General features: G+C 48.0%; 1 protein-coding gene and 1 long non-coding RNA gene across 2 annotated transcripts in view; one reads left to right on the forward strand and one right to left on the reverse strand.

Annotated features, from left to right (window-relative positions):
• Window positions 1-4427, forward strand: part of LOC128908399 (uncharacterized) — a 27344-nt gene extending 22917 nt beyond the window's left edge. The window contains exons 11-13 of the long non-coding RNA XR_008465923.1: window positions 617-784; window positions 2190-2911; window positions 3843-4427. This is a non-coding gene — a long non-coding RNA (uncharacterized LOC128908399). The remainder of the gene's footprint in view (window positions 1-616; window positions 785-2189; window positions 2912-3842) is intronic.
• The window catches only part of FADS2 (fatty acid desaturase 2), an 18817-nt gene extending 9759 nt beyond the window's left edge, over window positions 1-9058 (reverse strand). Inside the window, exons 1-5 of the mRNA XM_054198517.1 lie at window positions 8829-9058; window positions 3646-3756; window positions 2019-2216; window positions 1481-1582; window positions 609-734 (exon numbers count right to left, since the gene is read on the reverse strand). Of these exons, the coding sequence (XP_054054492.1) occupies window positions 609-734; window positions 1481-1582; window positions 2019-2216; window positions 3646-3756; window positions 8829-9026 (735 nt within the window). The 5' untranslated portion in view covers window positions 9027-9058. The remainder of the gene's footprint in view (window positions 1-608; window positions 735-1480; window positions 1583-2018; window positions 2217-3645; window positions 3757-8828) is intronic.
• Window positions 9059-22751: the final 13693 nt, after the last annotated feature.

Below are 22751 nucleotides of genomic sequence, written 5' to 3' on the forward strand. Positions count from 1 at the left end.
CTTAACATAGCCTGTTATTCCATGTGCGGCATGACAATACATATTGAATGTAAGAAAGTATTGCTTATGGAAGCAATATCCCCCCAACTGCATGGCAAAGGCTCCAGTGGAGAGGACCTTGTACAGGTCGTCTGGCAGACGACTGGACTAACTAGTATTGGAAGATATTTTCTGTGGAAATGGAAGACCAGTTTAGAAATGGTCTTGATGAAGTACCAAGGAACACCGTATCTTCCCCTCATGTTGGTATTTCAAGCCAGCAGGATGAAGTTGTCTTTTAACAGCTTTCTATCTTTCCAATCTCATCTTCGTTGCTTTTTCCCAAGCTATCCCAAAACCCTTTTTCCTGTGGTCAGTATAGGAAATGGATAGGGAATTGTACAGTCAATCTTGCTCTTCAGCCCAAGGTCTGTGAGGGTGTGAGAGCCAAACTCCTCTTAGACAACACAGATGAAATCCCTGGATGTCGCATTTCCTTTTTTAGCGTCCCTGGAAGTCTTGACTGCGTAAGTCTATCTACCAATACTAGCCAGCTCCTGGTATTGCGCAAGCATTCTCCGAAGCCCCTTAGGACAATGGTTTTCCATGTTCAACCCACTTTGCCTTACCTCAACAGGCTGTGTATCTCCGAGGACGAAAACATGCAGCATGTTCACATCTGGGTCCTTCTTGAATATGTTGGGCTTGGCATGGTGTTGGAAGTGACGATGGTTCCACCAGTTTGCAGAGGCGCCCTGGGCAGATACAAGAACAAGGAGTTCACCCATGGGAAACTAATCTGATGGTAGGATTACCCATTCGTTTACATAAACTAAACGAGTGCAATCCTGATTATGGCCAAACTGTTATTTGCTTTTGAAATAGCAATAAGATCATCCAGTCCAACCATTAAGCTAACCTAACACTACCAAGTCCACCACTAAACCCCCTTCCTGCCTTACTGATTATTATACTGGTTTCCCTCTATTGCCTGTGAGGAACCAGACGAGACAAAGTGGCTTTGGGAGAATGGGCAAAGCTGTGTCCCGCCCCCCATAAGCTCCTACTGCAGGTGGATGCCGAAATGCCTGGACTGCACTGGGCCTTGCCCAGGAGAGAAGTTCTGAAGGCATCTTGAACGGACGGGAAGTACCAGGATGGGATGTTTGAAAAATACTATACATTAGCATGAAGGAGGTGGAGGCCCTGGCAAAAATATCATGTTAAAAGAGGGTTTGGGGCAACTTAATAAGCTTTGTCCCCATGCTATAAATTGGTGCAGTTCCACTGAAGCTTGTGGAACTGCTGTGTTCTCTAGCAGCTGTGATTATGCTCTCTTATCTCTTCTGCGCAACAGCTCCATGCGCAGTGGTCACCAGCTTCTCCTCTGCGCATCGGCTCACTGTGGAAAGGCTTAGAGCTGCTTAGAGTTTCCTACTTTGACATTGTCAAAGTGACTGCAGCTGTTTCCACAGTGCCCTGGGGCCATAATGTCCTTTACCTTCAGGTGTCCAATGACAAACTTGTGGACGATGTGGTTCCAGGAAGACTTTTTAAAGACAGAGAGGTGTCCAAAATCATGTTGCAGCCACCCTGCCTGGGCCTGGGATGAAGGGAAATCAAGTAGTTAGGAAGCTGTTTGAAACCAGACTTAAGCGCAAAAGGAAATGGAGATTGAAGGCAAGTTGTGAGTGAGAGGAAGAGAGGGAATTAATTGAAGTGAAAAGGTGAAAATCTCCGTTTTCATTCTGGAGGGGAACACAGAATCAGTCAGGCTGGAAAAGACCCTTGAGGTCATCAAGGCCAACCGTAAACCCAACACTACCAAGTCAACCACCACGTGGAAGGAAAGGCCAAAGAGGTGAGACAAATGTGTGAGCCTCAGCAGTGGGTAGTGGCAGGTATATTGTGAATATTTTTCCCTGATGTGAATGTTTTGCACTGGTAATTAATTAATCTAATATGACAAGTTCAGTGCACACTGGCCTGCTCCTGAGTGATTTGTGTAGCCAGTATGCTCTGCGCCTCCTGCTTCTCACCTGGGCAGTTGTAAGGATGCAGGTGAGGATGAGAGTTGTGATCCAGCCAGTGCCGAGGTATGACACCATTAACCAAGCCAAAACTTCCATTGCAATAATATGGCCCAAATAAAGAGAGAAGAACAAAGGACTTGCTCTGAACAAGTTCATGTCCTCTGCTGTCTTCCTCAGCGTCCGGAAATCCTCCACCAGCTGGGCCTGCAAAATAGAAACGCAACACACAGTTTCCAGCTTGTGAGTAAGTCTGAGTGTGTCTGAGGAAGGAAAAACAATTTCTGTACCAAGGACCCCCGGCTGTTTCTTGCATTGGTTGGTTACTCCAGAAGTAAGGAAGGACCTGCCTCCGCGTCCACCCTGTATTCTGGCTTTTCATAGCACTTTCCTATGAATAAACACCCTGGCTGGCCTGAGCCCGCGTCCTGACCTTTTGCACCTCGGGCTAAGAGAGTAATTCAAGCCTGTTGCTGTGAACCAGCAGCATCATCTCGCTCTGTTGGGAGTTACATCAGCTGCTGACTCTCGTCTGAATGAGCTTTTCAGGTATTAAAGGGGCGGCTGGAGAAGGAGAGCATTCAGTCCTCTTACTTATGCATAACTCCGGAGCTCCGACGATGAGCGCCCAATATCAGAGCACCCGTCGTCTGTTTAATATGTGGGTCAGCTACCGTGCAAGCGTTCATGAAGGGCGTTCCCGGGTTAACGCGGGTGAGCATCGTCTCCTCTATTGTGAGTGATACAGATATATCATAATCATGGCTGGCCACAAACAACGGGACGGGATTGAGTTTCGTGGCAAGAGCCAGTCACGCCATGCACCGTGCCTGAATAATGAATGAACGGACTGTCTGGGAGTGATACAGAGCTGCCCTGAGGGTGCCGAGTGGATGGAAAAGGTACTTGCTGGGTTGCTGCTCCTTAAAAACGGCCACCGAAGTGAGACAACTGGTTCACCTCACCCATAGGTGCCTACTGCTCGTGCCATGCGGTAGCTTTGCTGGTACTGGGTTCAGCAGGATAAGCCAGTTTGTGTCTCAAAGAGGTATTTCCCTGGGAGTTAATTTGTCAAAGGGAACTGGGGAGCAAACAGTGAAAGAGATTCAAGTCTTTTTGAGGTGGCGAGCCACTTGTTTGGAAGTCTTTTCGGCCTACTTTGCCTACCCTTCTCCTTCCCCCATAACAGGCGAGTGGTGACATGTGTTTGAGAGCTTGGTCACCAGAGAAGGAATAGCAGAAGGGACACCAGTCACGAGGGCTGGTGCGCATTTGCCAGTCCACACGTCCCAGTTCCCATTTCCCTTCAGGATGGGATCAGTCCAGCCTGGGCACCTGGAACGGGCTGCTAGAAATGGGATATGATTATCATAGATAGATCTGTTGGTGGCTTGGTGGGACAGGAAAGGCTCTACAGCCACTCTGAATGTGCCACCTCCCCCCTACACCCATTTTAATCTATACTGGGACGCGCACATTGCTATATGGAGGTGTTCGGATAATACTGAGTATTCTCCCTCTCCGGAGCTGCCTGTAGTGAAGAGACCTTTATAATCTGTCCACCTCTGACCTGGAGGACATGCCACGAGGAAAGAAATGGTGGAACATAAACCCCAGCTCAGAAAAAAATACTCACGTTTTTATCTCGGTCCTGGCTGGGTTCCCCTGGAGCAAGCTCTCCAATGAGTAACGGCTTGAGAAACTTTTGCACCAAGGTGGGGTTGATGTGGAAGGCCTGGAATGCATCCTGGAGTGGAAATAGGAGTAATTGTGTGAGATTTGGGAGCAAGCTGTTGCTTTCTACTCATTGTGTCATTCCTGTCCATCTTCCAGCACCGTCCTTCTCTGCAGTCGTCCCCACCATGTTACTGTGACAGACGGATTCCAGACTTCCACCTCTCTGACCGGTGTTCAGAGGCCGAGGAATTTGCTCATCTAGCAGGAAGCGCGTGGTGAGAGCTGGGATGCTATCTAGACATATGGTGAAAGTCACCTCGAGAAATTTTTTTCTCAGCAACTAAATACCTAAATCCTGTTAATTCGCTTAGAAGGTAGGCAGAGGAATTTGTGCAAATCCCCAGTAGGATATAAATACCCTTTGAAAGTCTGCTGCCTGGAGGGAATTCAAGAGAGGGGGTGACTGTGCTGACTGAACCTGGACAGGACTGCAGATACAAAAAGTATTACGGGATGTTTGGGCCAGCTGGGGCCAGCTTTCTTACATATTTTCAAGACTTCTTCTAATATGGAAGGACAATGCTTCGTTTGCAGAGTCTTTTTGATCCTGGCATTCATGAGTTTGCCTGGCTCTTCTTTTTCCGTACTCCTTCCCTTTCCACGTGTTCTTGTCTACCTGTGTCCTACAGGCGCCAGATGGGAGCACATATTTGATGCATTTGCCGCTAGGAATGTGATCTTGCACACCCTCCCTTTCACGTGTCCTGGCTTGAATTGTAATGCCAAAGACATTTGGCATGGTAGGGAGAGAAAGCTGACCAAGATCAGAAACCCTTACTCTGTCCTTGCCCTTTTCTTACTGCACAGAACTGGAGTTAACTCCAGAAATTCACCTAGGAGAGCTGTGAAGATGTAGTTCCACAAAGTGCTAAGACCGGTACAGAAAAAAAAGTCAAAAATAGAAGTCAGGAGTACCACGCTTCAGCCTTTCCACCTTTGTGCCATTGCCTAACAACAGTAAGGACCAAGTAAAATCTCACTTCTGGCTCTAAACAGAAAGGGCAGGCTGGAAAGCGCTCGCTGTGTCCAGCTGACCCTTCTGGGAGCTGACCTCCATCAAAAGTCTAGGTCTGGCGTTCAAAAATACCAGCCGACAACCTTGGTCCCAAAGTCCACCAAAATCAATAGAAACTTTCACCCAATTCCAAGACTTTTGATTGAGCTTCGAAATAATGCCCTGACCGTAGACGTTTTGCCGTGGGAGGCACAGGAGGAGGGAGGGTGAAAGCTGATCTAAGCCATTCGACCTGCAGTTAAAGAAACGATATACGAGAAGTTAAGAGATGCAGCGCTGCAGGGCTGGGGGGAGAGCGGAGATAGCTACAGGTGCAGGGGAGAATTAAAACTGTGCGGAACGATTTACAGATTACAAAAGCCATAAAACGCCCGAGTCTCTGGAGGAAGAAGTACGTGGTGGTGGTGGGGGGGAAGTCAGTTCAATGGGGGAGGCAAACCAAACTGCCAGAAATGAAACTGGAGTGCGCTTCTCTTGCAAAGCGCCGGAATTTCCTAGTTAGGCCCAGCTCCGCTCTCATGCCAGTACCCAGGTGCCCAAACTTGCCCCTTTTGTAACCAATTTCAGGGACAAAGCGATCTCTGCCGCCACAGGGGGCACTTCGGATCAGCTTGCCCGCGTCCGCCCCTGAAGACGGCATCACTGGCAAAACTTGTCGCAGCGGGAGCGAGAGCAGCGCTTTTCGACTGCATTGGGTTAAGCCACCGGGGCTTACTTTATCGCTGCCAACATGAAGACAAAACCCGAGGGCCAGCAGACCGCTGCAGACGGTTTGGAGTTCCCCACGCAAAGAAATACTAGTCCTGAATATCAGCAGCTTCCTTCTCGGAGGAATTTGATTTGCTTTACCGTGACTTCGGCACACTTCCCCCTCTCTGGCCTTACCCTCGCAGCCCATCCGAGGTCAAAAAATTCAGTCCTCTCCCTTCTCCACGGGGAGCGATGCGCTGAAGGACTCACTTGCCCGAGGTTAGAGTGCAGGGCCGTAGCAGAACTGGTGGCCTTAAGCCTTTTTTACCAGTGCTCCAGTTATTGTAGCGTTTTTTTCCACTCTTGGACCCGGGAATGTGTCACTGAACTGTTAGGTCTGGCTGCTGGTTTCCTTCCCTGGGGCAATTTGCAGGTGGTGTAAAAGGGTGGGGAAGGGGGGGGGAAGCAGAAAAGGCAGAGAAGCGAACAGCTGACTGTACCTGCTGCGAGGTTTTGCAATGTCAGGGAAGAAAAAGGGGAAGAAGAGGAAAGAGGGAGATGGTTAACACATAACAAGCATTAAAGAATGTTGACTCAATATTATTTAAGCCAATAGGGGGGAAAAAAAAAAATGTGTTTGGAGATCTGACCGGGTACTGCCTGATCCAAGCAGAGGAGAGAGTAACATCTCCTGAATGCTTTTACCATCATGAGACAGAAAGCTACAGTGACGGAAGCATTGCCTTTTTATTAGCTATATCGTAGAATTGTAGACTGGTTTGGGTTGGAAGGGACTTTAAAAGCCATCCAGTGCCACCCCCTGCCCTGGGCAGGGACACCTCCCACCAGACCAGGTTGCTCCAAGCCCCGTCCAACCTGGCCTTGAACACTTCCATATCTCATGCGTCTCCTTTACTAATAGGTCCCAAATGTGAGATACTGCCTGAATTTTGGAATTATTCTCAGTTCTGTACTAGAGGAGATAAAAAGCAAAAGGCAAAATATAGTTTCTGGGCAGCGCCATGTGGTATTTACACCCGACCTCCCAACTTTGTGGCCCACTGGCCAAATAAGCTGAAGTGTCTTATGGGAAGTGGGCAAGTGGGGAATTATTCCAGCTGCTTTTGGTGAAAAAAGCTTTGTATTATTGAGGTGTGAATTGTACCAGAGCGTTTGAAGCACTTAGTGCTGTCAGTACAAGGGTGTTTTTTCACATCCTCGAACATCTCTGAAACAGAGTGACTGCAGGGTGCGTTTTCTGAAGGCAACTGTGCGTGATGTGATACCAGAACAGGTTGCCCCAGAGTAGGATGCTGTCTCAGCACGTTAAAGCATGGCCTAAAATGAATGAATGCTCAGTGTCGTTAGTATCCGTAGGGGAAACTCATGCGTAAGCCAGCCTGGGCGCTCCTAACCTGACTGGCATGAGGTGAGCATGCCCAACATCAGAGTCGTGGAAGCTTCTCGCTTAGGTGTCTTGTGAGCATCCCGAGATGAATTAGCTCAAGCTTCACCTAGCAGGGTCTCTTTAAGGCGGCCCGGCGTAGATGTGGAGTTCAGCGAGCGTGTCAGCGGGCAGCTTGTGGAAGACGGATACACAGGGATCCTCTAGAGAACTGGTCCAAGATAAATGGACGAGACGCTGAGGTTCCTTTGGTGCGTGTTTGGGGGACTGGAGGTCCCAACTCCAGGTGGTGCTAAGGAGAATCTGAGAAAGGTGGAAGCCACGTACAAACCAGGAACGTGAACGTGTTAAACTGAATTTTTATCACTGCCCGTTCCTTCTCCTAAACTCTTCCAGTTGTGATATCTTGCGACACAGAACAAAACTTGTCAGTTAAGCCTTGACAGGGTCAGGGCCAAGGCTTTCTCACCCTGAATGAGAGAGAGAGTTGTGGGGTTTTTTTGTTTTTTTTTTTTATTTTTTGACAGCAAACTGTTAATTCCCCACAGGGAAGCTGTAAACCAGCTGTTAATTCTGATTCAGTGCTCGGAGTGGTGATGAACAATTTCAGAGTGCTCTTAAGACCGTGCTTTCATGGAGCGGGCCTGAGTTTAGTGGGTGGGGGAGGTGGGAGGAGGACCAGGAGCAGAGTCACGAACCTGTGGTTCAGTCTCCCTGGTAAGGATTTGAGACAAATGCAATAGCAGAAGCTTTTTGCTTTCTAGTGGAGATATTGGTGTTAAATTCTTGGGGATAGGAGTCAAACCCCTCCGGATTCAGCAGGCCTGCTTTATGCAGCTGAAAGTAAAACCTGGCCCATCTTTTTGAGGGAGAAAGCTATTAATTCAGGGGATTTATTGGAAGGGGACAGGTACACCGAAACGCATCTCAGCGCTTCAAGGAAAAAGCATGGAAAACAACCACGGAGACGGACGGAAAGGAAAGCGTTAGTAATTCTTGACAATTAATTCTGCCACACACAGACAGACGGAGCCTCCCTCCCTCCTCGCTGAGGTGTCAAGAGCCGCGGGAGGCGGACAGTCAACGCTACAGATCCGTCTCTCCTGCCCTCACCATACAGTATTTGGGAAAGCTCTGAGGCAGCTTCAACTTTATTAATTATGGGTTAATGCCCTGGGGAGAGAACATGCTCTCTTGGATGCGCTTCTGAAGCAGGCGGCTTTGAGGGAAACTGCAGACAACAATCTGGGAGGCAATTTGTTCCTTTTTAAAGGTTTTTGTTTGTTTAGGGGTTTTGGTTTGTTGGGGTTTTTTGGGGGTTTTGTTTGTTTTTGGTTTTTTTTTTTTTTTTAAAAAGTTGCTGAAACGTGAGAGGTAGCTGAACCCAGCTATGAAGTGCAGGAGCAGCTGTAGCAGCAGCAAATGCTTTGGGGTTGTTTGTTTTTTTTCTCTCCTTTGCTGTAGAAACCTGTAACTAAATTCCCTAGAGAATTCTCTCCTGGGCGGAAAAAAAAAAAAAAGCTCCTTCTTTTAAAGCCTGGAGCTCACCCTCCTCACAGAAGCGACTTTGAAGCAGAGACCGGCCTCTCGTTAACCCTTTTCTGGGACTCCGCGGTGTCACAAGCTACGCGCTGAAGAAGGGGAAGATTTGGGACACTTTGCTCCTGAATTCGGAGCTCCGGGCACGGCGCAAACGAGAGACAAAGACAAAACAAGCAGGACTTAAGCGGAACCCAGCAATCTCTACCGGACCCATCTTCCAGAGGCTGGGAACGGCCATGGCTCAACGGAGTTGGTGGCCAAGGAGTCGCATCCATTTGGACCAAGATTTTTTTTCGCTTCTAAAAGCAGGGAAAGAGAGCAAACGGGGCCGGGGGGGGGGGGGGGGGGGGGGAGCTGCACAAGAGCACCAGGAAGGCAGGGGGGGACCTGGTGGGGAAGGTGGGGGGGGGAGGGGGGGGGTGGTCCTTACCGTGGCATCTTCGCCGGCGCAGTGGCTGATGACTCGCTGCCCCCCCGGGTGCCTGTTTGCCCACTTGGTGACATTGTACACCTTGCGCTCTATCACCAGCCACTTGTCCGTCCTCAGGTTGTGCTTCTGGATCTCCTCCCAGGTGTAGAAGCGGATCTGCGCCTCCGGCTCCCCTCCTTGCTCGCCCCCTTTCCCCATGGGGCCACTTGCTGCTTTGTCTTCTAGCCCGGGGGCGGGCGGCGGGACGGGACCTTTCCCTGCGCTTCTGAGGGATGTGTCGGGTGGGGGGAAGAGCTTTTCTTGGGTGATTTAACTCAGCTGATCCCCTCTCCTCTCCCTTTCCCTTCCTTCATGCCCTCCCTTCCCTTTGTCTCCCTTGCGATCCCTCCGCTCCCCTCCCTTGCTCGGAAGTGCCCCCTAGGCTGGTTTTCCCCGGACTGATGCGCTCTCTCCTCGCACACAGCCCTGTTTTGTGGGAAGCTCGGCCCCTTCCACCCCCCCCACCTCCCCCAGCACCCCCCTCCCCCCCCCCCGCCAGCATCCTCCCCCCAGCACCCTCCTCCTCCCCCCCCCCAGCATCCTCCCCCCAGCACCCTCCTCCTCCCCGCTCAGCATCCCTCCCCCCCCCCCCCACCCAGCACCCTCCCCCCCCTCGCAGCATCCTCCTCCCCCCCCCAGCATCCTCCTCCATTCAGCCCCCGGTGAGGTTTCCAGCGGGATCACCAGAGCTCCCGCACCAATCCCGGCGCTCCCGCCGCCCCGCCGGCCCCGGCCATTGGCCCCTCCGCGATCTTTCGAAGCCCAAAGCCGGGCCCGGCCGCCCGCTGCCCCCCCCCCCCCCCCCCACCTCGGCTCCTCCGCGGGGGCGGTGGGACGGGAGGTGCGGGCACCCCTCTCCTCTCCTCCCTCTCTTATTATCTTTTCCTCGGGGTTTTGGCTCCCGCTTTAAAAAGCTCCCCCCCTTTTTTTCCCTTTTTTTTCCCCCCCCCTTTTTTTCCCTTTCCCCCTTTCTTTTTCCTCTCTTTTTTTCCCTTTTTCCCCTTTTTTGCCCTTTTTCCCTTTTTTCTGCTTTCCCTCCTTTTTTTTATTCCCCCTTTTTTTTCGTTTCCCCCCATTTTTTCCTTTATTTCCCTTTTTTCTTTTTTCATTTCCCCCCTTATTTTTTACTCTTTTCTCTTTCCTCCCCTTTCCTCCCCTTTCCTCCCCTTTCCTCCCCTTCCCCCCCCCTTTCCCCCTTTTTTTTCTATTTTCCTTTTTCCCCCCTCTTTTTCCTTCCCCCTTTTTTCCCTCCTTTTTTTCCTTTATTCTCTTTTTTCCTTCCCCACTCTTCTCTTTCCCCCTGAATCTCACTTTACTTCTTAGCAGCAGACTTAAAAAGGAGATTTTTTTTTTATATATATATATATATATATATATTCTGCCTGAAACTAGCATTGTTTTGCTCTATTTTGTCATGCTGAATTACGGACTCAACGGCTGTCAGACTTAACAGTTTTCTCCTGTCACTGGAGAGCTGTTTGGCAGCAGGCTCCGCCGGAGATCTCCTGCTTAGGACGATGTTTTTCTGGACGGGTGGGACAGTGCCATCTTTTCTTTGCCGTGGGGCACTTTCTGTACAAAATAATCCCCGTTGTTATGTTGTGCAAGGTGTTGTGGTGCAAGGGCGAAGGCAATGGCAGAGCGTGTTCGCCGCCGTCTTTCTCATGTCCGAGGGTATCTGTGGCCGCTCCGCAGGGCAAGGCAGTTGTGACCCACGGCTTTCCTGGTGATAAGTGTCTTTTCTTGTCCCCATCTTGCGTTAATAAGTGGAAGCCTTATTAACGCTTTCTGCAGAAGTTGGCTGATTCTAAGCAGGTATCACATGAAATGCTTTAGGGTACAGACAGCACTCCCTGAGTTACAGCATTCTGGTTTATGATCAAATCTTAGGGTTGGAGCAACTCTGGCTTCCAGTACCTCAGACCTTGATTTGTCTCGTCTTTCAACAGCGCTGTGTTCTGCCCCGGTCTGGAAAAGCGGGAGAAGCAACCCCCATGGTTAACCATCAGCCGTTTTCGTTCCCAGTGCTTATTTGCTCTCTAGCCAAGGATGGTATCTTGTTGCTGAAGGACAAGAGACCACCTCCTGCAGCGAAGGCGAGAAGTGCCTTCACTCCTGGTGCTTATTGTCCTCTCTCCAGCCCCAGTCGTAGCTCAGAGCAGGCACAGACAAGGGCGCTCTGGTCTTGCCTGCTGCCACTTGCCAGACAAGAGAAAAATATCTGAAAAATTCTTGCTCCTCTCCTTTTCCCTACCCGTGCTCCCTACCCGGGCAACAGGGCCGGCGAGTGGAGTGAAACAATGTACCCCACGTCTGTATCACCGAGAATCACTTTTTGCCCTAGGTTTCCTCTGTTTCTGCCTGGTCGTAGGGCTGCTCAAGGACTTCAGCCCATTAAACAGCCTTTTCCTGTGGTGTGGGGTGAGGAAAGTCAGAAATGAAAGGAATGTTTTCCTAAGACTTGCTGGTTTTATTTAGTTTGGTTCAAAATAGACCTCTGACAAGGCTAATCAGAAGCGCCAGCAAGGCACGGCATTAAGGTGGAGATGAAGCTCGTTGCCTGTGATGAGGGGAAAGTTTTCCATGACACTTTCTGTGCCGAGTTCTTTGAGTTTCAGGATTTTTAACCCCGCGCGTGTGCCTGCTTAGCATGTTGGATGCTTTAACCTTTGTAATGCTCGGGGCGTTCCCTTTGTATCCTGCCTTTCCTCATGGTGCCACACACCCGGAGGCTGCTGTCCTGGGGCTTTTCCTGTGGTACCCAAGTGCCCTTATCCTCAGGGCCTTGCACAGATGCATTCTGATGCGTTCTTCTGTCTGATATGTCCAGTTTCTCCAAAAAATGGATTACCAGGGGTAAGCGAATCATCCTTTATTACCCAATTTTTTTTGTTTCCCTTTGTCCTGTAGCTTTTAGTTTATAACCTTAGAGCCTAGTGGATAAAACAGTAGATGAATCATTGACATGGCCAATAACTACTGTATGTTACATCTGCATGGACCATGCAATTCCTGCACCTCATCAAGTGCGCTCCGGTCGGTGCTAACATCATCCCAGGCGGGAGCACCCAGTAATGAGTTTAAGTGGCTTTTGGTGAAAACTCTCATTACTGTTGGAAAACTGCTCTGTGGGCTCCCACCCCACTGGAGAGGGCGGCCAGAAGACGACAGTTGTCTGGAAGACCGTATTGCTTTTGTTCCTGGCTGGTCACCAGAAAGGTGGTTTTCCTGCTCTCTTTTTTTTTTTTTTTCTGTCTTTCTCTCCTTGTCTTGGTTGTGGGTTTTTTGTTTTGTTTTTATTTGGTTTTTTTGTTTTGTTTTGAGTTGGGTTTTCTGGTTGCTTTTGTCCCCGCTAAAATAGCTTTGAGGTCCATGCATGCCATAAATTGAGGATTCAGCCAAAAAAAAAAAAAAATAATTGTGTATATAAGCCTGTCTCAGCTTTCTTTGTGCGCCGTCCTTTGCGAAATCATCCTATAAGCAAAATGAATCCGTGATGGTTTATAGGAAGAAACCTTGCCAGCAAATCATTTATCTGCAATAGGATGAGGGGAAGGGTTTTCCACTGCAAGAGGGGAGATTTGGATGAGATCTGAGGCAGAAATTGTTTGCTGTGAGGGTGGTGAGCCCCTGGCCCAGGTTGCCCAGAGAAGCTGTGGCTGCCCCATCCCTGGAGGGGTTCAAGGCCAGGTTGGACGGGGCTGGGAGCAACCTGGGCTGGTGGGAGGTGTCCCTGCCCGGGGCAGGGGGTGGCACTGGGTGGGCTTCAAGGTCCCTTCCCACCCAAACCATTCCGTGATTCTATGATCTGTTCAGTCTGGAGGGTCTGGGGCTGGGTGACGTGAAATGTTGAGCCACCTCATTGACTGAGCGGTGCAGTAATGACTTCTGTACCAATTACCGCATCCTGGAAGGGCAGCGTGCGTAAAACCACCTGATAGCGAGAGTCTACAGGGATGCAGTGTTAAAGTTGTACTTAAAGAACTCCAAATGCAATGAAGTGAGAAATTTTATCTAAAGAAACATAAACACTTCCAGCAGTTAAAGTTACGGACCCTTGTCGTGAACATACAGCCTTGCCTTTTTCTTTTCCCCCCAGGTTGTCATTTCTCCACCTTTGCATTCTATAGATCTTTTTACAAGAAAGCACAATCAAGGAAGGTGAACAGAAGGAGGTAGAGTAGGTAACACGGCAGGATATTTTTAATTTAGGTGCAACTCTGAGACACTTCTAATTTATTTTTTCTTCGATCCTGTTGCATGATGTATCTATTGATACTCTGCTGCTCTGGTTTTTAAGTGTAGTCTTTTTGCTCTGCACTATTTGAATTTCCAGGCTACAGCTCTGAAGCAAGGGCTCTAACTATGAAAGTCAGCCTCTTCTAAGCTCTGTTTGTTAAGAAATACCGTGGTACCATCCCCACACCAGAGCTTGGCTCGTGTCAGTCTCTGTGCTGCTCTGGTGGAGGAGAAGGAGGAGAGCGCCGCTTCCAGCTGCGAGATTCCACGTGTAGAAGAAAATCCCGAGGGAAATCAGGATGCCTGTCAAATCTACATTGACTGGCTCTGTGGGGCAATAAACGGCTGCTTTGATTTGTTATCCCAGTGAGAGGTCCATGGCTAGTGAATTTAAACTTCTGTGCTGTAGGTGTTTTTCCCAGTCATCTTTGTGGAACCCCTACGCGGTGGTTCATGGACTCCCAGCAGCCCGCAGTCCTCAGTTTGAAAATCATTGCATATAAAGGTCTATTATTGTTTCTCAGCTGTAATTTCAGCAAGTTTGCTGATGATACCAAGCTGGGAGGGGTGGCCGACACTCCAGAGGGCCGTGCTGCCATCCAGCGTGACCTGGACAGGCTGGAGAGCTGGGCAGAGAAGAACCTCATGAGGTTCAACAAAAGCAAGTGTAGGGTCCTGCACCTGGGAAGGAAGAATGCCAAGCACCAGTATATGTTAGGGGCGGACATGCTGGGAAGCAGCTCTGAGGAGAAGGACCTGGGGGTCCTGGTAGACAGCAAATTCTCCATGAGCCAGCAGTGTGCCCTTGTCGCCAAGAAGGCCAATGGCATCCTGGGCTGCATAGGGAAGAGTGTGGCCAGTAGGTCGAAGGAGGTCATTCTCCCCCTCTACTCTGCACTGGTGAGGCCACAACTGGAATACTGTGTCCAGTTTTGGGCTCCCCAGTTCAAGAGGGACAGGGAACTACTGGAGCGAGTCCAGCGAAGGGCAACCAAGATGATTATGGGACTGGAGCACCTCCCTTATGAGGAAAGGCTGAAAGAGCTGGGACTCTTTAGCCTGGAGAAGAGAAGGTTGAGGGGGGACCTGATTAACGTTTACAAGTATCTAACGGGTGGGTTTAAGGAGGACGGAGCCAGGCTCTTTTCAATGGTTCCCAGTGACAGGACAAGGGGCAATGGGCACAAGCTAGAACATAGGAAGTTCTGTTCAAATACACGGAAAAACTTCTTTACGGTGAGGGTGATAGAGCACTGGAACAGGCTGCCCAGGGAGGGTGTGGAGTCCCCTTCTCTGGAGATTTTCAAGACTCGCCTGGATGCAGCCCTGAGGGATGTGGTTTAGGCAATCCTGCTCTAGCAGGGGAGTTGGACTAGATGATCTCTAGAGGTCCCTTCCAACTCTGAAGATTCCGTGATTCCGTAATTTATAGCGTATCTATTGGATGATGTGAATTACTTTAACTTTTCCAGTTCTGGTAGTAGTTCAGAACAAAGACCCAGCAGCACCCCTTGCTCCGTTGATTCTGCAGAGTAGAATCACGTACAACTGCAAATTGGTGAATCCCGGTGATTTCCCTGTTAATAGCGGCTGAAGATCTGGTCCTCGAGTTTCAGTGACTGTGCCGAGAGGGACAGCAGATCCGCTTTGAGCCAGGAGGTTGTACTGTAGAGGTCCTTTGCAAACCACATTACTTTGTAATTCTATACAGAAGATGACTGCAAAGGTGAAGAACATAGAGATGCCTAAGAAGATGGAGAGGGCCACTGGGCAGCGCAGAGAAAGGAGTAAGAAAACATACTGGAATTGATTATTTTAGGATGCACCTCTTCAAGCTTCACTAATGATGTTTTACTCTTAGAAAGTGGGGGGGATCCACTGCAAAGCCAGATTTTTTGAAAGGAAATTAATTTCCAAATTCATGAAAGATTTTAACTTGTTCTGTGTCCTAACTGAAGGTTGCGCCCTCGCTGTCCACAACGGGTCGAAAGCCGTGACTTCTTTTGACACGTAGAGATAAAGATACGTATTATTGGTAACCCGCAGTATTATCTGGTGGTCAGAGTCCACCAGGTGGCTGCTCCGCAGCAGGAATGTGTTAGTGCTATTGAAATTGGTGGTTACTGTGTATACAAAAAGCTTTATCAATCAGTCCATGGGAGTTCATAGTGCAGATCCGATGACTTTAAGCAGTGGATAATCAACGCAGGGCTGGCTACATACACAAACACTGGGCTTGAATGGTATGTTTGCCTGAGAAAGTCATCTCTCCTGAAAAACGAACTGGTAAGGAGGTGGGGACACTTTGGAATCGGCTCTTGTACCTGTGAAATGGGCATAAACGTAAAGTCTGCACGCTGAACTCCTCATCTGGGTGTTTCACATAGATAATTGTGTAAGAAGGTAATGATGAGTCGTTGAAAGGTGCCTATTAAAAAAAAATAATAAATAATCCAGGGCTATCACCCCATCATTTTCTTGCAGTGCAGGCTGTCACACTGTCAAGGCTTTCCATGGCACTTGTTTGAGGTTTTGTTTGGCTCCTGGAGCGCAAACCAGCCACGGCAATGGGAGGAGAACAGACTCTCTTCTGTGGCCAAGTAGGTGAAAGGCTGCGTTTGTTGCCCGGTGTAGCTTTAACAGCACAAAGAGCTTGTGTAAGGGACATAAAAGCCCTGAGTTTAATTGGGCAGTCACGAGATGGGGGGGGGGGCGAAAAACGTGAGAAATGGCAAAGAAAGCACGGAAAAGGGGATATAGAGAAGCGCAAAGCGGAAGAGCTTTTATAGGGGGCATAGATAGAAGGGGTATGTCTGCTCTTCAGGGCAATATAGAAAAGCGTAAGCTAATGAGTAAGTGAAGGGCATCTTGCTGGGTTAGCGAACAGGGTAAAATGAGGGCAAATTGGTAGTTCAGGTGTCTTTCTGCCATGTCACGCATTGATTTGTTAATGTAAAAGAAAGAAACTGAGACCCTGAGAGAAGTATTTTAGACATGTACTAGAAATCACAACTTTTGAGTTTGTTGTCCCATCCCTTGATAGCGTTTTATGTCGAAGTTGGTAAGATCAGATAAGATGTTTTTAATCTGCCTTTTAGAGAGGAATAGAGTCTCCAGTAATACCTGGAGGATGATTTTGATAGCAGCACCCAGCATGTGGAAATGCACTGCAGCTGCGCAGTGGCCCTCAGGGATGCAGGGAATATCCTCCTTCTCCCCAGTTTAATAAGCTGGACATCCATCAGTGGCCACCTGGTAGGGCTGGCTGGCTCCGTGGCACGTGGTGGGCAAAGGAAGGAAGGGAGCAGCGGGAAGGACATGGAGCAGGGATGTGAAGGGGAAAGAGGAGGCAGGAACTGAGGACATTGAGAGAAAAATAGAGTGAAGATCCAATTTAGCCGCATCGTTAGACTTTTAGCTACCTTCAGTTACTCTGCCAAGGAAAAAAATACACGTAAAGAGAGAAAGGACCTCAGGCTTTCCCTCCCTTTCACTAAAAGGAAAGGCTGAGGAGGTCAGAGCTTGGGTTGAGATGGTGAATAATAAATTCAAACACAGTGGGGAACAGCTAAATGACATCCTGACTGGGGAAAGGGATGCTGGAGCATGGAGCCTGAGGTGAGGGAACCCAACGGCTGGGTAGGGATGCCGTTGCTGCATCACTTCAATAACAAAAGTAAACATCCCTTAGGAGCAGACACCAAACTCTTCCTTCTGTCTCTTCCCTGAAACAGATTTCTAGTGCTTGAGCAGCAATCAGCTAATGGCTCTGAGGAGGCAACACCCTTGGCCATCACCGTGCAGAACAGATGGGTGCATGAGGGATGACGCGGTTCTGCGTATCACCAAGAGAGATGATTCTGCACCAGAGGAAGCTGATTCAAGCAGAAGGACACCCCAAGACGCTGAAGTAACGAGCAGTAATTTATCCAAAGGTAAGCAATAACTACTGTGTACTTCACTGGGTGAAGAATGGATCCTTGGCCCGGGCTTTCAGGATGGAGTATTCTTCCCCTGAAGAAAGAAAAAACAATAATCAGTTCCATACATGGCTGCACCTTCTTTGAAATCTCAACATTTACGTGTACCCACAAGGAAAACTCCATTTGCCTTTTTCAAGCGAAGGGAAAGACCTTTTTTCTTCATGTGAATATTTAAAACGGGGATCCCAGGCTACAATAAAATATCTCAACCTCTTTTTTTTCTCTCTGGAGCTTGGGAAGAGTGCTTCCATTTTCAAAACCATTTATATGTTGTTCTTAGGTCAATATGAAGCCCTTAAGAAAACTGGCTCATTAATAACACTGTGCTCCCAGTTCAGAGTTTAACTGTCCCTTACTAACACATCTGACTGCTGTTGTCCCCTCGTTGCCTTTTGTTCTTCTGCCAGCCACCAAGGAAGTTTTTTAAGAGCAGATACTTATACAGCGCTCTGTAAAACAGGGCTGTGGACAAGGCTTTTAGGTGTTAAAATATGAAACGAATAAATAATAATTCGAGAGTGATGGTTTCATACTGAACATAACAGTCTCTTATCCCCTTTGAAGTCCTCTTGTGTCTCCACATCACTCCTGGTAGAACCATTCTATTGCCACCCGTGTCCGTGAGATTCCTTACTGGACAAAAGGTTTGCGTAAATGTATTTCTTAACTTGGATGTTTAGTTCCAGGTGCCTGAAGACCGGGGATGTGGGAGTTTCAGGATGAAACGTGGGTACAGAATATGCAGCGTTAAAGTGCAGGAAACCCCCCTGAAAGATTTCCACTGTTGATCAACGCGTCGTGAGTCTCTCTGCAATTTTTTAGGCTACAAAAAGTTAAAATAAAAATCACGAAATTACTTGCTTATGGAGTGGAAGTACCCCCGTAGAGAGGAAATACCAGAACCGATTGATTTTTAGTCTAGGAGAGACCTGTAAAAAAAAAAACAGTAAGTATTTTCTAAGTCAAAACCCAGACAAATTAAACTTTCAAGGCACAACATTTTAGTAGTTAAGCAGAATATATACTAGGAATATTAATGCATTATCTTCAAGTCAAGGCTACACGCTTTTCAGAAGCACATGCTTTAATCAAACGCTGGTTACCGCGGCAAATAAATTATTTTCTGTTCCTCATCATACAGAGCATTAGACTATTAAAAGCCCCCTGACCTTTAGAAATCTGTGAAAAGGAAGAAACGTGAATTTCTTGGAGTCACTGTTAAATCTTCTTTAAATTTCCTTTGCTTGTAACTTTAATCGGAAAAACGTCTGTTGGAAAACGTAGGTTTTGATCTAATTCTTTTCAGATATTCTGCATAGAGTTGGTCATTTTGCTTCCTCTGCTCTGATACGTAGCTCATGATCATGTTGAACCTAACGAGGTTCAACGAAAGCAAGTGCAAGGTCCTGCACCTGGGAAGGAAGAATGCCAAGCACCAGTATAGGTTAGGGGCGGACATGCTGGGAAGTAGTTCTGAGGAGAAGGGTCTGGGGGTCCTGGTAGACAGTAAATTATCCATGAGCCAACAATGCGCCCTTGTTGCCAAAAAGGCCAATGGAATCCTGGGCTGCATAGGGAAGAGTGTGGCCAGTAGGTCGAAGGAGGTCATTCTCCCCCTCTACTCTGCACTGGTGAGGCCACACCTGGAGTACTGTGTCCAGTTTTGGGCTCCCCAGTTCAAGAGGGACAGGGAACTGCTGGAGCGAGTCCAGCGAAGGGCAACCAAGATGACTGAGGGACTGGAGCATCTCCCTTATGAGGAAAGGCTGAAAGAGCTGGGACTCTTTAGCCTGGAGAAGAGAAGGTTGAGGGGAGACCTTATTATGGCATGCAAGTATCTAAAGGGTGGGTTGAAGGAGGATGGTGCCAGACTCTTTTCAATGGTTCCCAGTAACGGGACGAGGGGCAATGGGCACAGGTTGGAACATAGGAAGTTCCGTTCAAATACACGGAAAAACTTCTTTACGGTGAGGGTGACAGAGCACTGGAACAGGCTGCCCAGGGCGGGTGTGGAGTCCCTTCTCTGGAGATTTTCAAGACTCACCTGGATGCAGCCCTGAGGGATGTGCTTTAGGCAATCCTGCTCTAGCAGGGGAGTTGGACTAGATGATCTCTAGAGGTCCCTTCCAACTCTGAAGATTCTGTGATTCTGTGATCATGTGCTACTAGAGGTGGCTAGTTAAGTTGATATATTTAAAACAAAGACAAAATGCCATCAAAGATGTGTTTGATATTTTTTCACTCTGACATATCTTGAGTTGGTGACGCTTTTTCCAGTCATGGGAGAGTGGCTGAGAGCCAACTGACTTTACAAGGCAACCCACCAACAAACAAACAGAAATTCCCTTTGTGCTGCCATCGCTGGCATGAATTTCTCATTCCGCAGTGGATCTTGGGTTGGCTGTGTGGGATTATCAGGGTCAGGGCACAAACTGGTCCGGATGCCAAGGAAGCAGAGTACATAATCCCATTCGTTTAGCAGAGAAAGCAGCGGACGTTGCACGTACCCATCAGGGCAAGAATAAGGAGAAAAAAAGCTCCGTTCTTGCCGCTGCCTTGTCAGTCTAGTCTCATCTGTAATAAGTTGTAATTACAAGTCCATCCTACGATGGACAATTCCGCTTTGAAACGTGAAAAACTCTAAACAATCACTGCCTTGCTCCCTCAGTTACTGATCTTAATTTTCACCTTCTGGAGGACAAAAGAATATGCTGATTTTAATCTCCGCAAACCCAGCCCTTACGGATAGTGATTCCTGGTTGCTTTTTCTGGCAAGACGTGAACTCCTCCCAAATCCCAGTCTTCCTCTGCTAGTCCGCACTAGCATGTATTCATTCTTTCCCTCTTGGATGGTTTTTGCATCTAAGTTTTAACAGTCAGTTGTTAGGGCAGAGTACTGGAGGAATTACTCCACGCAGTTAACATGGGCTGAAGAAAAACTGTTTATATGCAAAGAAAAAAATAATTTTTTGTCGGTACGAAGCGTTAGCAGTTCACACAAGTAGCGCCAGGTACAATACTAGCTCATTTAATCCAAATTATTCAACTATTACAGCTCATTCCCAATAATGCGACGGTCGACAAGAATAAAGGAACGATTTTTCCAGTATCTACCCCTTTTTCTGATGTTATTTTAATCCTTCCAATGCACCTGCCCAAGCCTGGTGTGGGAGTGGTGTTACAGTGAGCTCTCAACAGTTCCAGGCTCTTCCCTGTGAGGAGTATGATGCTGAAATTGGTGGTTTCCTCCTGCGTTTGCTTCATCAGCGTAGGCGTTTTAATTGCACTGGCGACCAAGCCTGCCTCTTGTAAATCTTCACACGGCAGTCCCCACGCAGCCTGTATCCCAAGCTTTTCTTGGGCTGAACAAAAGCCCAAGGGCTGATTCTTCTTGTTAGACTTTGCCATTTTAAACTGGGTTTTTTTCAGCATATTAGTTTTCTTTTAAAATCTCCTATTTTCTGTGGGTTCAGCCCTCACCACGGATCGTTGTAACTCATTTTCCCCTGCTTTGAGATGGCAAAATAAAGGCTGCCATCCTTGCAGTCCATCTCTTCTGTTTCTTTTTATTACTGGTCTGCTCACCAGCTGCCTGGGTATGTAGTGATCCCCCATCGCCCAGGTCACTCAGGTGTTTGAAAGTATGTTACAACCAAATCATGGTGGTGACGTAAGGAGTTTTAATATATTTTCTCTGTTTTTTGACGATCTCTAGTCACCTAGGATGCTCAGAATGAATTGTGGCCAGATCAGAAGATTGAGTGAAAGAGCATCTCTTATCTCCCCTCGGATTTTCGGTGAGCCTCAATAGCTTAGGGAGCTGGGTCACAGCTAGATCGTGACAATAAGGAGAAATGGAGACAGGAGCAGTGGAGCTAAAAGAGCCAGAACACTAAGAAGAAATGCTGTTGGAAGAGGTCTGGCTTTACCCAGTTCATTGTCTTCCAGCAAAGATTGACTCTTTGTTAATGCCACTGGTTGCAGCAGGATGCTCAGCAGTGTGTAAGGGCAGCTGGGTTTCCCTTGCGGTCTTTATCACAAAGACATCCTTCTTGCCTCTCCGAGACCCGCTGAGACCCTGCGTATGGCAATGGCAGGAGAACCAACCACTGCTGACAACTGGCAGCTTGTAGCCGGACACGGAAACCTCCACTGCTTGGGAGGGCGATGATTCAAGTAGCCTCCACAATGTCTTGTCTCAGGCTGAATTGTCTACTGAGGGGAAAAGAAACAGAGCCACAGATTTTATATCAGAAGAAGCTTTGTAAGTAATTCCAAGGACTGTTGTGTAATTTTGCCTGGGAGAATCCGTTAACGAGGTGTGAACATCCCTTATAGCTTCTGGTCCTGCTGAAATCAGAGGAGGCATATGAGGGGAACAAGACTGCAGTTTATCAAGCTCAGTGATGCGTTTTGGCTATTGTGCAGACCCCTTAAAACAGGTTTCCGAAGGTTTTACTTGTGTAGGAAGTTAGACTTTTTTTTTTTTTTTATGTGGTACATGAGTAAAAGAAAACTGACCAGTGACTCCCTGTATTCATGATGAAAAATCAGCTAAAATTTAGGATAACTGTTCTTTTGTGCAATAGATAATCAGAAAAAAATAGAAATCGAAATAATTACTGCACCGTTCCGAATGTGATGGTTACATTTAAAAAGACGCTAAACATAATTTATTAATGTCTTTTCTGTTTATGTTTGTGAGATGGTCAGCAGTCAACATACAAAGTAACTTCATTTTTGCTGAGATCAGGAGAGAGCCTTGTCTTTCATGGACGACGGTGCAAATGTGCAGAAGCAGGGGTGCCGCACTCAATGCAGTAGCTGCAGCATTGCTAAAGGGAGGGGAATAAAAGGTGTTCGATCCAGTGTTTTGCAGGCATAGAATTCCAAGCTAGAAAGATGGGAGGTGGCAATCAGGTGATGTTCAGAGCAAGAAGGGATGCAGTCTGGTGGGTCTTCGTTTCTATGGTTACCTTCAACCGGAATTGCTGTAACTAGGTCAGATCGGAAGGTGTGAGTGAAAACAAAGAAATTGGGAATCCGTAATGAGGGTTCAGAGAGAAGACTGTTGCTGCTGGGGAAAGCAAGAAGGGAGCTGGATGCGGAGAGAGGCATTTTAATGTACATTTGAAATGTATACATATGATGTATGAAGTCCCGCACAGAGGGATCTGTGTTTTAGCATCATTCGCTCTTCTAGCATTATTCAGCACCCTATTGTATGAAGAATCAGCCGCAGACCGCCATCAAGCAGACAGATAATGTGATATACCTGCCGTGACACCATTCCTCCCACTGGCTGCACGTCCTGGCAGAAGCTGTAGAGATGGAAGAGCGCAAGGGTTTTGCTGGAAAGGGGAAACAAACCCAAGGGGAGGGAAGATGAGGCATCCTCAGTCCAGAAATGAGGAGAAACAGGTTGTAAAAGTGATCTGAAAAGAAGCAGCTTGGGTGCGGATTGCACTGCAGAGCCTACGCACCGTTCCTCCATTGATGTCTTGGGTCCTTGGCCTTTTCTGCTTGCTCCAAACCCTAAATCTGGTTCATGATATAATTTTCCAGGCTGTGTCTTTATCTGGCATATAACATGGACCACCACACCTCTGTCCTTTCCATCCAGGACCAGCCGCTTGGTGTGTTGGTCCCTTTCCCACGTTTC

This window comes from Rissa tridactyla, chromosome 4, assembly GCF_028500815.1.
Source record: "Rissa tridactyla isolate bRisTri1 chromosome 4, bRisTri1.patW.cur.20221130, whole genome shotgun sequence".
Classification (NCBI taxonomy): Eukaryota; Metazoa; Chordata; class Aves; order Charadriiformes; family Laridae; genus Rissa; species Rissa tridactyla.